The sequence below is a fragment of the Equus asinus genome, chromosome 6, assembly GCF_041296235.1.
Source record: "Equus asinus isolate D_3611 breed Donkey chromosome 6, EquAss-T2T_v2, whole genome shotgun sequence".
NCBI classification, from domain to species: domain Eukaryota; kingdom Metazoa; phylum Chordata; class Mammalia; order Perissodactyla; family Equidae; genus Equus; species Equus asinus.
Window position 1 is genome coordinate 56,359,295 of NC_091795.1, and position 15,557 is coordinate 56,374,851.

At 33.6% G+C, this 15,557-nt stretch overlaps 1 protein-coding gene across 5 annotated transcripts in view; it reads left to right on the top strand.

Annotated features, from left to right (window-relative positions):
* The window catches only part of RTN4 (reticulon 4), a 79,349-nt gene that overhangs the window by 37,594 nt on the left and 26,198 nt on the right, over window positions 1-15,557 (top strand). Inside the window, exon 1 of one of the 5 annotated variants that reach the window (XM_044772447.2) lies at window positions 5,101-5,437. The exons of the other annotated variants lie outside the window; for them this stretch is intronic. Coding sequence (XP_044628382.1) covers window positions 5,404-5,437 — 34 coding nt within the window. The 5' untranslated portion in view covers window positions 5,101-5,403. Of the gene's footprint in view, window positions 1-5,100; window positions 5,438-15,557 lie in introns of those variants that run through there. 5 annotated transcript variants of the gene reach the window in all.

Genomic DNA, 15,557 nt, shown 5'->3' on the forward strand with positions numbered 1-15,557 from the left:
CACAAGGAAGATCTTTTTTCCAATAGGTGAAGAGCTGGAATTCCAACCTAGGTTTTGTCCCCTTTGCAGTTGATTCCCCATTTTGGAGTGAGCAGCTGTTGTCGTAGATTTAGCAGACAGCCAATGTGCTGCTGCTTTTATTACATACCCGTTGTGTTGGTGGGCATTAACCAATACAAGACATTTTTAAAAAGTCAAGAAAGTTGGCTACCATGTACATTTTCTCTCCTAGTCTTCCATATATAGGAATGTCAGGACAAGAGTAAAATTCTCTTGCTTCCATGTGGAGACTGAATAACCCTATTTTGGTGGACAGCTGCTATCTATGTTGTTGGTAGGTTATTGGTGAAGAAAGGTGCTAATGTCTCCCATCTAAACTACTGAGATCTTGACTTAATTAGTGATTGCTTAATATGTGCTTGTCACTTGGTTTGCGATTAATGCACAGAATATTTTCAGTTCATAATCAAAATATAGATTGTGTTTTGCTGACCTGTTGGAACTATTGGTGAGTGAAGTGTAAACCAAGCACAAGTTGATTATTTATTCGTTATACTTAAATTATGTGATATCCAGGATTAACCAAGTAGTATTGCCAAAATAAAGAACTCACTTAAAAAGGGCCTATTTATCTAGGTAAAGAGTTAAAAGTTATCCTTATCAAATTTTATATATTTCTTAAATGTGTTCATGAATAAGAGCTTTTTTCTGATGGTGTTTATGACTTAAAACATTTTTCTTACATTAATTTAAAAATTTTACTGTATAGCCTTTGAGCTTTCCCACTAAACCATTGTAGATATTAAGGTTTAGTTTTTTGGTTAAAATATATTTTTAGAGAGCATATTTAGGACACTTTTGGATAATTATTAGTTGGACTTTGATTATGACAGGGAGCAGTTAATTTGATGAAAGTAAGATATTTAAGTACCCTGAAAAATTAAAATGTTTAATCTAACAAATTGCGTAGAAATACCTTTAACTGGAAGGCTATTAGTAAATGTACCATGTAGCTAAATTAGAAATGGGCTGTTAGTAAAAGAATCAATTATATTTACTTAAATGTGATATCATCAAATTAGAATTTTTTTAGTGCTTGCTATGGGCTCAATACAGATTGAAAATAAATATGAAATATGTAGCATAAAAGATAGATATTGCTAAATATAGTGTGGTTGAAATACTTCGTTTTGGGAATATTACAGACCTGAGTTCTAATCCTGGCTTTATCACTGATTAGCTGTGTGACCTTGGACAAATGTTTTAATCTGTTTGAGCTTCAGTAATTTTAGTAATCAGAATTTCAAGGACCTGCTAACCAGCAGCGAAATCAGGCAACAGTACATGGAGCAATCTGAAGGAATATATGCTCATTGCACGAACTTGAGAAACAGAGAAAAGCATTGACATGAAAAACATTTGTAATCATATTGGCCAGACATAATCATTGTTAGTATTTTAGAATATATTCTTCTAGTCTATTTTCTGTGCATATGGATACCTTATGAATGCAGTGAACAATAAATGATTTTACCAAATTAGGATCATATTTTACATAACGTTTATAGCTTTTTAAAAAAGTTTAGCAGTATCTTATATAATGCCAACATTTCCCTGTCTTTATTTTTCTGCTGCATGATTTTTTAATGCTTGAGTGTCCTTGGTATTGGATGTATTATAACTGAGCCAGTCAATTTGCTATAGTTGGACCCTTAGATTGTTTCCAACGTTTTTATTTATAAATAATGCTGTTATTAACCTCTTTAGATTGAAACATGGTTTACATATCTCTGAATTATTATTTTCCATAAATTACTAGAAATAAAACCCTAGGTAAATGGATATGAGCATTTTTAAGAGTTTTGACAGAAATTGGCTATCAGAAAAGCTGTACTAATTTTTACTCTTCTAACAGTGAGAAAACACTCATTTCTCTATTGTCACCAACAATTGATATTATTTATTTTTTTGGATAGATAATACTTCCACATTGTACAAAATTCAAAAAGTACAATGACAGTAAGTCTTCTTCCTGTCTTAACTAGCTGCCTGGTGCTCCTTTCTAGAGTTGCCTACTATGACTTATTTCTTATGTATCCTTCCAGACATTCCGTACTTGGTCTTTTTTGTTTAAAAAACTTTTACCAGTTTGATAGGTTAAAGTGCTGTCTTGCTCTTTTGATCTTTGATTATTAGTGAAGGTGAACATGTGCCATATATTTTTTGGCTATTTGTATTTCTTTTGTGAATTGCCTGTTCATACCCTTTGCCCATTTTTAAATTTAGACGTTCCTCTCTTTCTGATTTTATGAGAGTTCTTTATATACAAAGGCTGCAAACTCTTGTCCTGGTAGTTTTCCCAGTAATTTTTATTTTACTTTATATTTTAGTGGACATTTTCGATTTTCACATAGGAAAATCTATAACTTCTTATTTATTTACTTATTTATACTTTCATTTTTACATTTCTGATATAGTTAAAATTGATTCTGAATTCTGGTCAGAGATCATTTTATCCCTTGTGCCTTTTTGGTGGTGGAGTTGTTTTCCTATTGCCGTGATATTCCAATCTAGTTCCCTAGTATGGGGCAACAATCCTAAGGAAGAGCCAGAAAACTGAGAACACAGTTTTTGCCAAGTTGCATACCGTGGGTTGGACATTGAACTGTACTGAGGGTGTTAGTGCCATCTAGTGTTGTAGATAGAAAACGAGATCTATGGAATGTTTTATAATTGACTTATGAAATAAATTCACTTGGGCTGAGAAGTTTAGTGAGTTGTGGATTTTTGCTTACCCTAACAAATGACTTTTCAAACAAATGCTTGAATCATGCTATTAAAATGACCTTAAAGATTCCCCCAAACTTGTGTACTTTAATGAAAACTTAAAAGTTAAAAGATCTGTTCAGAGCCTAATGACTATTAATTTTTTAACTCCAAATTTAAAAGTGCTTTGGATCTTTTGGAATATCTGTGTATTTGTTTTCGATTTTAATGCAGGAAGTCAGCATTTATTTAGTTCTCATTGAATAATATCACTTTCAGTTTCTTTCTCTATGGATTTTAATATTCATTTTTAGCAGCTTACATGAAACTGTTTATAGACTTTAAAATGCTCATTTATTTTTTGCTATTTTAACCTGTATTGTCATTCATTTTCTAGACTAAAGTCTTTCTCCATGTCTTAAGGTTCAATTCAGTAGTTAATGTTGAAGTGCTATAATTTAGTCCATAGAGGGCATTATATTACAGCATATGGTATTAAACAGTATTATTTAATACCTTTCAATATTGAGACATATGTTTAGTGTCATACTTTTCTAATGCTCAGAATAAATTTTGAAATAAGTTTAAAATGACTGTGTAGCTATAATTATTTTTTATTTAGAAAAAATCCTGTTCTCCATTGCCAGAAAGTAGAAATATTTATTGTATGCAAGCAACCCCCAAGTTAGAGAGTAGCACTTTCAATCCAAATGACTGCCTCTTTCTCGTGATCTCTAAACAGTGTGAAGAAAATAAAGCAAAACAAAAACTTGAGTTTTTCTGGGGTTCAGAAGTAGAGGAAGAAAATAAATGGAAAAGGAGGAATATCTTGAGAGAGCTGGCCAGGGCTGACTTACAGCTTACATATTACACATTCTTGCTCTCTCAGGCTATCTTTTAAAATTGTTGAACCAAGTCAAGTACTAGAAGGTGTGAATGGTGTAAATGGTAAATACCCTTTGTCTCAAGAAATCTTTTTTTCTCTTATTAACGTAGTAATCTCTGATTTGAAAACAGTGTTTGGGAACTGTTTTGAGTGCTTTATTCTAATGCTAAAATATTTATTGGCCTTTAGTTTTAAGGGATTTATTATTTGAAAATACTATTTTGGAAATATTTTGTACTTAATAGTTTGAGATTTCAAACTATTGTGTGAAGAGGCCAGACATTTTCGGCCATGATATGACTTGGTGACAGGGTTCTCAAATATCACGTTATGCAAGGGTCCAGTGAATTAAAATTTAAAGTTAAATATTCTTGAGCTGAGAATACTAGACTCTCTTTAAACATTGCTTTGCTTTACTTATGTTTGGAGTTAGGCAGATAGGGAAGGAACAGAGTCATTGACATTCAGGCCACTTCTGATATTAAGGATTTTTCAGAGTTTTGTAGCTCATACTGTTTTAGCAAGTTCCAGAAAATATTAGACCTATTTCAGTGTAGCTATATGGTTTTCAGAAGTATGTACTTTTCTACATGGCCTATATATTTTATAGTACTTTATTATGTCATGCGTTTAAAAATATTTTAGCTGATTGTCATTATATATTGCCTTTTCTGCTTAGTCAAATAGTAGCATCAGTTAAACCAGTTGTGGAACATTAGTAAAAATGTAATAATCTGTACTGGAATGGATGCCAGTTTTATAAAGTTGAACAAATTTCAGAAATTTTGTACATAGATTTGTTTTTGTATTTATTAGTAAAATTTTAGTTTGGTCTTATTTCATTTTCCCCAAGGCAAATGATATAATTAGCACATGAATATTTTTCCTTAAGCTAAGAGTCTATTAATAGTACCTGCAGTGGTGTCTAATAGATATTTATTGAAAGATTGAGTTGGAGCAGGTGATGATTAAGAATAAGTGTGTATCTGTAAGACTCTGAATTTCCATAATTGTAAAAGAAGAAAAAATAACTTCACACGAGAAAGATAAGATTGCTGAAATTAAATAAAAACTTTTTCTTTTGAAGTAGCATATATTCAGTAAACAATAATTTGACTTTGTGATTGCTCATATCTTCATAAGGGTGCAAAATGCTGAATGCTTTAAGCCTTAATAAACTTAGGAGAAAATAAGAAGAGACTCAGCATTTCCCAGGCTTGAAATTTAAGCTATTACTTTCTTTGGATCAGTTCATTTTTATCTTAACAGATAACCATTGATTTTAGAGTTTTAAATGAAACTGAAAACCAACAGCATAATTCACTCTTCTGTCAAAAAAACAAAACTAAACCAAAACCTGCGCATGGCTCTAAGCGCATTTCAAATATATTCGGTGGTTATTTCTGCCAAAAGAACAACCCTGTTTCCCTTCACCTGCCCCTCCCCCTGCAGAAGGAGCTCCAATTGGTATGACCAACAAGCAAAAGAGGAGAACAATAAACAGTTGGAAGGAAGGCGGTAGTGCCTGAGTTTTAGTAGCCTAGTTACAGATTGCACTGCGTCAGGCTGCTCCACACCCAGAAGACGTCAGGTGACTTCAGTCCTGCTGCAGTTGTGCAGCAGAGGAGACTGCAGGCTCTGGTTGAGGGAACGGATGTTTCAAGTCTCAGGGGGTAGATTTTTGCGGTTACAGCTTTTCTGTGGGTATGCATAATTGATAACTGCATCTGGAGGGCAGATCGTGACGAGAGATGGACGGTCAGAAGAAAAATTGGAAGGACAAGGGTATATCTGCTTTTTAATCTTTGATTCAGTTTTTTTGTGTGACCGGTAATATATTTCTATGAATGAGCTTTGCAATTTAGATAGCTTTTTGATTGAAAATGAAGCCAATGAAAGGATTAAGAGTAAAGGATTAAAACAACTATTTCAAATGTGTTTTTACATTTGGTTTTGAGAAATGGCATGTTGTTCTGTTTCACTGGCATTTGACTTAGTCTTTGCAGTCCTATCATTGATTAGGTTCTATTCTTTAATCTTGCACGCTGTAAACAGTACGGTTTTAATATATTTCATTTTTTGGTTACTTTGGTGTGATAATTCTACCTAGCTATCTTTGTGTAATATTTTCTGTGATTAAGTATTTTTTTTTAAAAGCTGGCTTCTGTAGTTGAAATTCTGTCCAAAGGTTTGTAGGTAGCAAGATACTGCGTTTGCAATAAGCCTGTTTTCTTCTTTGGAAATCTTATTGAACCTTTAAAGTTATTACTAGTCACCTTTTTATTAGGTTATGTTTTTCTATATCTTGAAATTGTTAAAATATATACACAGTAGTTTTAAATGCATGTCTATATTTAAGTCACTAACCTTTGTCTTTGTAATAACCAATCAGTGTTCTTGATCCCCTGTCCTCCCCCTTGAAAGCCCAGATCCTCTCAGGTCTCAGTGGATCATCGTGTAAGAATTTAAGCCTTCATAAGTGGTAGAATGTCGACTGTAATGAATATTTTAAAAATATTTTATTATGTAGATGGTTAAATGTGCCATTTATAAAATTAAAGAGAAGGTGGTAGGCTGCATATATGACGACTTACAATAAATTGTCTTAAAAATTATTAGAGCTATCTTTTAGTCCAAGTAGACATGCCACACAAGCAATTTTTTTTCTAGCTACACTCAAGTTTTATAATTTTTAAAAAATATTTCCTTCTACAGCAGAATTGTTAGGATTGGTGATAATGTTTCTAAAAGCAATATATGGAGCTAATTAGAGTAACCTTCAAATATCGTTTAAAAAATTTGTGCAATAAAGAAATGTGAAGAAAAGATGAGTTTTAAGATTCAGTTCATATTGAGACATTGGAAAGATTTTATAATTATAATTTAAAGAATAGAAACCAAACAGCTTTGGATTTTTACCTTTATGGTTTCTTTACATGTGGGTTTAATGAAGATTTTTATTTCCTCATCCTAATCATTAGCATTACAAAGTAAAAGGTGAATTGATACACTAGTTTTGATAAGTAAAAATGATAGTAGTAATAACAATACAATAAATACAGGCTTTGAAAATAGATGAAAAGTCACATCAGGGCCTACTCTGCAACTATTAAGCCTCTGTTTTAATAATTTAAATCTTCGACCATTTAATAATGTCTTAAGTTCTTTACTTACTGCACTAATTTGGGGATATTTTGAGACTGGAGAAATTAAGATGCAGTATAGTCCATATACCAGAGATTTATTTTGATTGTTTTTAGGCACTAAATATAAAATCAAATTTACTCTTGAGTATCTCTGGGGAGCCTGACTTTGTATGTAAGTGGAATGGCCTAATAATTTTTAGTGCTTGTCTAACTTTTTCTGATTTATTGGTGAAGTTATATTTTAGTATTTTCTTTGTTAGCAGCTAATTTTAATGTCATAGATTCTAGATTACAATTTAAATGGAAATGAATAGAGAAGCTGAAGTTGCCCTGGAATGAGTTTTTCTTCATTTTATGAAAAGTCTGTGACAATAGAGGAAAGAATCTAATCCAGGCACTCGGTATGTTTCAAAAAAAAAAAATACTTGGGCACATATTTTTTTCTACTGCCTTCCCCCACCCTTTAAGTGCCAGAATTGAAACACATGTAGTCAGCTAATGATGGTGAAGTATAATGGGAAGCAGAAGTGAGAGATAGTCATGATTTCAATGTTTAAAAAAGTTCGGGGTTTTATGGGGTTATTTTTGCTGTTTAGTATTTAAGACATTTTATCTTTCAAGCTAAGACAAATATTAATAATTTGCATTCTTTTACATATTTTTTCATGTGGGATTTTCTGTTGTTCCTAGCAGGATAGTTATAACAAGTGAAATCTACATAGTACTTGATTATTGGAGTTATATGAAAAGCATTGATTAAAACAGTAAAAAGATTTTTAAGAGCTTAACATAGGAAGAAATGGGTAGGTTTAGGGGTTCAGGTGGGGTGGGAGAATGATGTAACCACTAAAGGTATTGAGACAATGAATAGAGCTTTCTGGATTGAACAGAATATTTATAGGATAGTAGTTGACGGGTAAGATGGGTATGGTCAAAGAATATAAAAGGTTTGCAAATCTAGGTCAGGTTTCCTCAAACTTCCCTGGAGAAGAGAATCACCTAGTGCTTCTTAAAAACAGAGATTCCTATGATCCTACTCAGGCTTACCAAATCAGAATTCACAGGGGATGGGCCTGGCAATCTGTCTATTAAGCATCCTGGTGTAATTCATGTTATAATCAAGCAAATTTAGGAAACACTAATGTAGGTTTTAAAGTTTCCGTTCTGGTATATCTTGATTTTGGCCAGAGTAAGAAACTTACCCTTTTGGTTTTCATTGTCCTCATTTGCATGGTTTCTAGGGTTCTGGTTTTGATTTTCTCTGGTTTTATGAAAAGATACCCTAGGCCAGTTTGCAGAAGACATCGGGTTTTGGATTTTATCATAAAGGAAATAAAGAGCCTTTGGAAGTTTTAAAGTAGGGAGTGATAAAATGATAGCAAGTTTGAAAGACTGGTTTGGGGTACTGTATAAGATAAATTGGAGAACTTAGAGGCGGAACAGTTAAGGATGACTGTATTTGTGACCAGATTTAAAGCAAATAGTGCCTGAACTTGGTCTGAAATAGGAATGAAAAGGAAGTGACAGATTTGAGAAACTAACTCACAGAAGGAATACTTGACATTTGACATAGATCTGTGAAGCTAGGCTGAGGGAGGGACTCAAAGGACAACATGTAATTTCAGTCAGAGTGAAATGTTGGCAATGCTGGTGCTTTAGTATCAGCAGAAGTAGAGCTAAAGTAGGTAGAAATGATGCCAAGTAATTTTAGAAACTTCAAATTTGAAGTGATGATAGATCATCTCTGAAGCTAAAGAGAAATGACAGGTTTGATGATAAAGAATTGGGAATTGAATGCAAAATGAGACAGATGAATACTGTGAACATATTTGCGTAGCAAGAACTGAAGATTAAGGAAAGAGCCTAAAACCTACATTGTGGGGATATGTAGCTCCAGGAAAGATCAGGAAGTTGCAGTCAGAGCAATAAAAAAAGCAGATAGTATAGTTTCACTGATATTAAGGGAGGAGACAATTTTCAGGAAGGAACGAGTGGTTAAATACTACAGAGAAGCTATCTAATATGAAGATTGAGAAATGGTTATGGACCCTATTGAATTTTAGGAAGATGTGTAACACTGTCCATTATTACTAGTGCTTTTTGGATTTGGCAGCTAACATGCTTTAGGTGACCTTTGAGAGAAGTTTCTATAGAATGGGGACAGAAATGTTTCTAGCATTAAAATTCAATTTAACTATACCTCAAGACGACTGGCTTTGGACCATTTGTGGAGCATACTTCCTTGCAGAGTTCTTTTAGGGCTCCCTAATCTTTACTTTTCACAAGCCACTTTGAATTTCTTTGAAAGCTTAAGGTTACTGAGTATATGAGTACAGGTATATGCACTTACTGACATTCAGGTAGAGAGGAGCAGAGGTCTTGCTGCTTGAAATAAATGCCTTACTTAAACCCTGGGAATGCCAAAAAATGCCTGCGAAGGGAACTTGGGCCTTCTGAGACCTATTGATTGGAAGAAGGCCCCTGCTTTCCATTCTAAATTTAGTTGAAAGTCAGTGTCTAGGCATTCATTAGATATTTTTTCTAGATCTTGGTTTAGTAGGACAACACTGTGTGTGTGTGTGTGTGTGTGTGTGTGTCTGTGTGTGTATTTGGTGTAGAAAGTGTAGAAGAATAAAACTATCACTTCACACAGTATTTCTGGTGTATATTTTTAACGGTGTACGTGTTGGGGGGTATCATGGTACATTTTGTTCTGTAATCATTTTTCTCCCACTAAATGGGACATACCTCTTGTTTTTAAAAATATTTGACATTGTCTTAATGGCTATAGTATTCTAAGTTTGTACTATTAATCCCATATAGTTAAATACTCAAGTTGTTCCTAAAGTGTTTGCAGGTACAAACAATGCTAAAATGAATATAATTGAATATAAATATTTGTTTATCCATGATTATTTCCAAATTGCTGGTTTATAGTATTTAGGCTTTTAGTTCATGTTGTAAAACTGTGCTCAAGAAAGATTGTACAAATTATTTCGAGCAATGTATGAGAGTGTCTGTCCTGAAACTTTGGCCAAGATTAAGTACTACATGTGCATTTCTGATAGTTTTAACTCTAAGATAGGTATTTTGTCAGTTTGAAGTAAATTTCTTGATGATAACCCAGATTATATTGAAAAAGAGTAAATTTGCAAATATTTTCTCTTGTATATGGTTTAAAGTCTTGTGTGGATAACTAGTGGGAGCAATGGTAGAAAATCCTGTTTTCTTTATTTACCCAAGTCTGGGTACTCCTAATGCCTCACCAGGACTCCTAACTGGTTTTTTCATTAAATCCTATGTGTCACAGCCAGATTAATCTTTCTAAAGTGTGACTTTAATCATAGCACTTAGGAGGTTTTCCTTTACTTTTCAAATTAAGTTCCTACTGTCTATCCTGGACTTTTAAAAGGCATTCCATGGTCTAGTCCCAACCTTTCTAATCCCATCTTCTGTTACTCTGTCTCTAGCCACACTGAAGTACTTCTTCCCTAAACGTGCCTGTTCTTTGCATTAGCATGTGTTTTTCTATCTAGAATGCCCTTTCTTTCCATTCATTTTGCCCAAGTGTGCTTATCAAAGCCCAGTCCTCTCGTTCACTAATCCTCCAGGTGGAGGTCATCCAGTGTTGCTCAGAACTCCCATCTCTTGATTTTCATTTTGTGCCTTCTATTACAGTTATAACTATATATCAGCTCTTTTTGTAGTCCATAAATACCTTGAGGGCAGAAATAGTGGTGGCTTCATCCCTGGGTCTATTCATTGACTCTGCACAGCTTCTTGTTAAAGTGAAAGGCTGAGAGTTCTGATGTTCAGCCAGCTTTACTCCTGGCCTTGAATCGTGTACAATCTTGAAAATTTGTAAAAATGTTTTTTCAAGTGGGAGAAATAAGAAAAGGGATTCCTGACCTTACCCTTTCTTAAAGGAGCAATTAAGTAATTTAGCTTTTATAAATCTGGGATTTTTAGATTATACCTGCAGACACGGTATCTTAGTCATTAACTTCAACTTTCTCATTTTACAGGTAAGGAAACTAAGAAAACTAGAGAGATTAAATGGTCTGTTCAGGACCACACAGCTGGTGGCATGGGGCCTTTGTTTGTTTGTTTGTTTGTTTTCTCTGAGGAAGATTTGCCCTGAGCTAAGATCTGTTGCCAATCTTCCTCTTTTTCTGCTTGAGCAATACTAGTCCTTTGCTAACATCTGTGCCAGTCTTCCTTCACTTTATATGTGGGTTGCCACCACAGCATGGCTCACGAGTGGTGTAGGTCTGCACTCAGGATCCAAACCCCTGAACCCTGGCTGCCAAAGTGGAGTGTGCCAAACCCAACTACTACACCACAGGGCCGGTCCCAGGGGCCTTTGTTTTATAATTTATATATGTATGTGCCACAACTGGAGATTTAAAAATATAAAAGATAAAACAACCCATGTTTTGATATTTTACTCATTTATAATCTAACTGTGGCATCTTACTGAACCTGGTCTGTATTTATTTTTGTATGGTCCTCAGTCTGCAATAAAAGAGGCAGTAGTCTATCACACTCACCATGAGAGAGGGTAGGCGTGGTTAGTAGTTTAGTATTGTCAAAAGGTTAAGCCTAGTGGGAACTCTGTGGTCCAGGAATATAATTCCCTTTGGCTTTGGAGGTTGGATTACATGCTTGAATGTAGGAAAAATATTTTAAGCAGTGAATAGAATTCTTATTCTGGTCTCTAGGTATCCCCTAGGTTCCCTTTTTATTTATTCACTTGATCTCATCTCTTGCTAGAATTTAGGTTAAAGGATTTTATTAAATTTGATTTGGCTAGTGTTTCTCTTTGCATCTTTGGAGCAGTATTCTGAGAACAAATTTTATGTTTCTCTACTTTATTGTGGATAATGTTGACTTATGTTACTGTGTGTGTGTGTTTGTGTGTTATATGTGTGTATAAAATGTATATCTATTTAAATCCTCTTCATGGCTTTCAATTTTTTTAATCCAATCACTTCGTATGCATTTACAAGGTATTGATAGACACTAAATACTGTTGTCTTTCCTCAAATACTATATCACCACTGTCTTATATTTATTCTATATGAAATGTATTTACTTAAGGAGCCCAAAGCAACTTAAAGATTAAAAAGTTATCAAATATTAATGATACTTCTGCATATCTAATGTTAAAATTTGAGCATTGAAATAGATTTAGAAATTTCTACTCTCAGACTACAGATTTGCTAAAATTCCGATTTTTCATAAGAATGTGATGAATTATAGCTGTTCTTTGTTGTGTACACTGATCTGTGTATTTTTCCATCTAAATAATCTAAAATAATTTAAAATAGATTATTCTGGTCAATGATGTGAATACTTTACCTCATTTCATTACCTGTACTTTTAGCCATTTATTCAATGAGCATTTATACTCCGCACGATAGGTATATAAGGTAATAGAAGTATAAAAATAACTAGTTTACTCAGTAGTGAAGTTCATTCTCTTTTTTCAACTAGTAATTTGCTTTGAGTTTTTTCCCCATTCCAGTTTATGAAGCTTTTCAAGTTTCTAGAGTTACAGAACAGTATGTTTTCCATTTAGTTTTTATTAGTAGAAAGTAGGGTTTTGATTTCCTATTTCTAAGGTTTGATGCTTGTTTCTTGGAATGCTTGGATGCCAACAAGAGGTAAAATTTAAACCATAGTAAATTATGCATTGAACCAATGTAAATTCTAATTTTAGGTTTCCATTTGGATAAGTCTTGATCAGTTCTAGACATTTAAAGTAAATAACTACGTGCTTACCAAAATTTATCAGAAATAGAGACTTTTTATAGGAAGAGTCCTTATTTTGACATCTTTTACAAGTGAAGAGTGTTAAAGTTTGTGCAGGTAGGGAGAATCATTGGCTTGGAATATGTATATCTAACATGCTTAGATATTTATTTAACTTTACAGAGAGTGGAATTAGCCATATGAATTTTCCTGTGAAGAGAGAATGATCATGGTTTCCAGAAATTGAAAGTGGGAAGTTAGAATTATTTTCTGCTGTACTTTTTGTCTTTTAATAAAGCTGGAAATAGAATGTAGGATTAAAGGAAGTATTGAAAACTACATGAACTAATTAAGTAAATTGGTGAAATTAATTAACTTATAAATGAGGCATGTGTGGTGATTATTGAACCTCACTGTTCCCTATCTCAGAGAAATTTGTATTATCCTTAGAACACAACAGACAACCGTGGGTACTTTTTACCTTCCTCCAATATATTGAGACATTTTCTGCTTGAAGATGCTTAAAATAGGAAAAAAGACCACTTAAAGCGAAGTCAAATTTCGTAGCAAATAATGGACGGAAAAGGATTTTATTAAGACTTTATCTTGAAACATAAATCCAGACAGTTATGAAAATGTTTTAGTTTATCCTTAACAAAATTTAGGTTGTAATCTCAGCTGCACATAAGTTCTTGGAATGGACGGAGGATAAATCAAGTTTTTTGGTTTTAGGCTTGTGTAATTTTTACCACAAAATTGCTTGGTAGCACACAGTGGCATCTTTTATTTCATGTTGAATTTCACAGTGGATCATATATAGTCTTTCTTTTCAAAAAATGTTTAAGGGTTTTTTATTGACTTTCCTACTGGCTTCTCTTAATCTTTTGAGGTCAGATATTCTGTTTTGAAGTGCCTATTGGACTGTCAATCTTTTTTGAAGTAATTCTCCAACATCACTCACAACATTTAACCTTATAAAATCCTGCATTATTAGCAAGATTTGCAGTTTTGCATTGTGGTTGATTTGTGTTGTTTTATCCATCTATCTATGTGTGTGTAGCTATTTAGTTATAGTTTTACTTATTATTTTCAAAATGAGGGACAATTTAGATAGCTTCCAGGAAACACAATTTGCAATTTAAACAGAACATGATTTACTTATATTATTGAATCTATATTTAACTCTGCTCTTGGTGTTAGTAAATTGCTTCTCTCATCTTAAATTATTTAAGTTGTGGTTGAAACACTATTTGGCATTCTCACATAAGATAAAAAGCAAACTTGAATACTCATATTCCTTTAAATACAAAGTGTGGTGTGATGGAAAGAGTAGGACCTTCATGGTTAGACCTGAATTTCAGTCTGTAACCTTGCACCATTTATTTAGCAATACTTTGCCTCAGTTGCCTCATGTATAAAATGCAGATAATTAATACTTTATAGAGTTGTTGTGATTAGTGATAATATATACAAAGTACTCGCACAGTTCATTGCTCAGAATAGGGGAATACTAAATTATTATAGAAAAGGCAAGTATAGAATTTATGGTAGTTTTACATAAATGTTATTTTCCTTAGATGCGTGGTAGTTGACATTGGCCAACGCACTGTAATGTGAGAAGTAACTCAGGCAAGATTTAGTGATGAAAGAGACAAGGAACTGAAATTGTGTGTGTATCTTTCAAAAAGTCTAGTTATAGGAAGAGGAGATGGCCAAGAGAGATGCTGGTTTGCTTTGTATTTGGTTGAGATATTTTGTAGCAGTACTAGGTATCCATCTACGTGAAACTTGCTAACTGGAAAGCAAGTTAGGAGTACTTTCAGAGAAAACTGAATTCACCTTTAAAAAAATCAGAGCTTGGGCCAGCCCCAGTGGCCTAGTAGTTAAATTTGGTGTGCTCCACTTCGATGGCCCAGGTTCTGTTCCCAGGCGCAGACCTATACCACTCGTCTACCAGTGGCCATGCTGTGACAGTGGCTCACATACAAAATAGTGGAAGACTGGCAACAGATGTTAGTTCAGGGCGAGTCTTCCTCAGCAAAAAAAAAATAAGAGCTTAGTTAAGCATTGCATTTGGCATTTGATTGCCCTGCTTGACTTTATCTCTTGAGATGTTACCTTTATTTACTGTGTTTAGTTTAGCAAGCATTTCCATATTTGAAATCTCCTTTCAGTTTCAACTAACTTGTTAGCTGGGTATCATTCTTCTAGTTTTGCACCTAGGGAAACTAGGTTAAGTGATCTAGTCAGGGTCATACTGATGGTAAATAGATGGAAGAAACAGGACTCAAGCTCCTCTTACTATCTTTGCTGAAAGAGTTAAGCTCCCACTCTGCTCAGATCTTTTTCTGGACCTTCGCCTGTCATTTATTAGCCAAGCCAATACTGTGTAGATGTAAAAGCTTGCTATGTGGTGCTAAATGATCAACTTTGAATTGTAGACACTTTTCCTGGCAATTGGGAAAAATTTGATTTAAGAATTGTAATTCCTAATAAATACGTAATTATTTATTAATGTAAAGATTATGGTTGTGAAAATAACTAAACTTTTAATATTACACTAATATTTATATATTTATTTGTTTGCTTGTTAATTTCCTATTTAACTGCCTTTCTCATTCCTTACCTGACTTTATTAAAGAGAACTTAATATTTGCTTTTGCTTAGGAAGTAGGTATTTTCCTGTTAGCCATATCTTGTCCTCTCGGTATTTTTCAGACCAGCTAGTTCAACCTTTTTTTTCCCCAGATGAAAGATTTTAAAATTGAAACCTGACTTAAGGCTATTCAAAGAACAGCTTCAGTAAGAATTTCATTTGAGGCAAAATGTAACTGGATGACTTCTGCCTGTAAGGCATGTGTGCTGGCACTATTTTTAGCTATGGCAGATGACAGTTTATGATTACCAAATGTAGACAACTCTTCTTACTCTGCAGTGGGCCAGAAATTTTTTTATTTTGAAGAAAAGATTATAGTGTACTGAATTAAAGATGCTGCTGCTCTGTG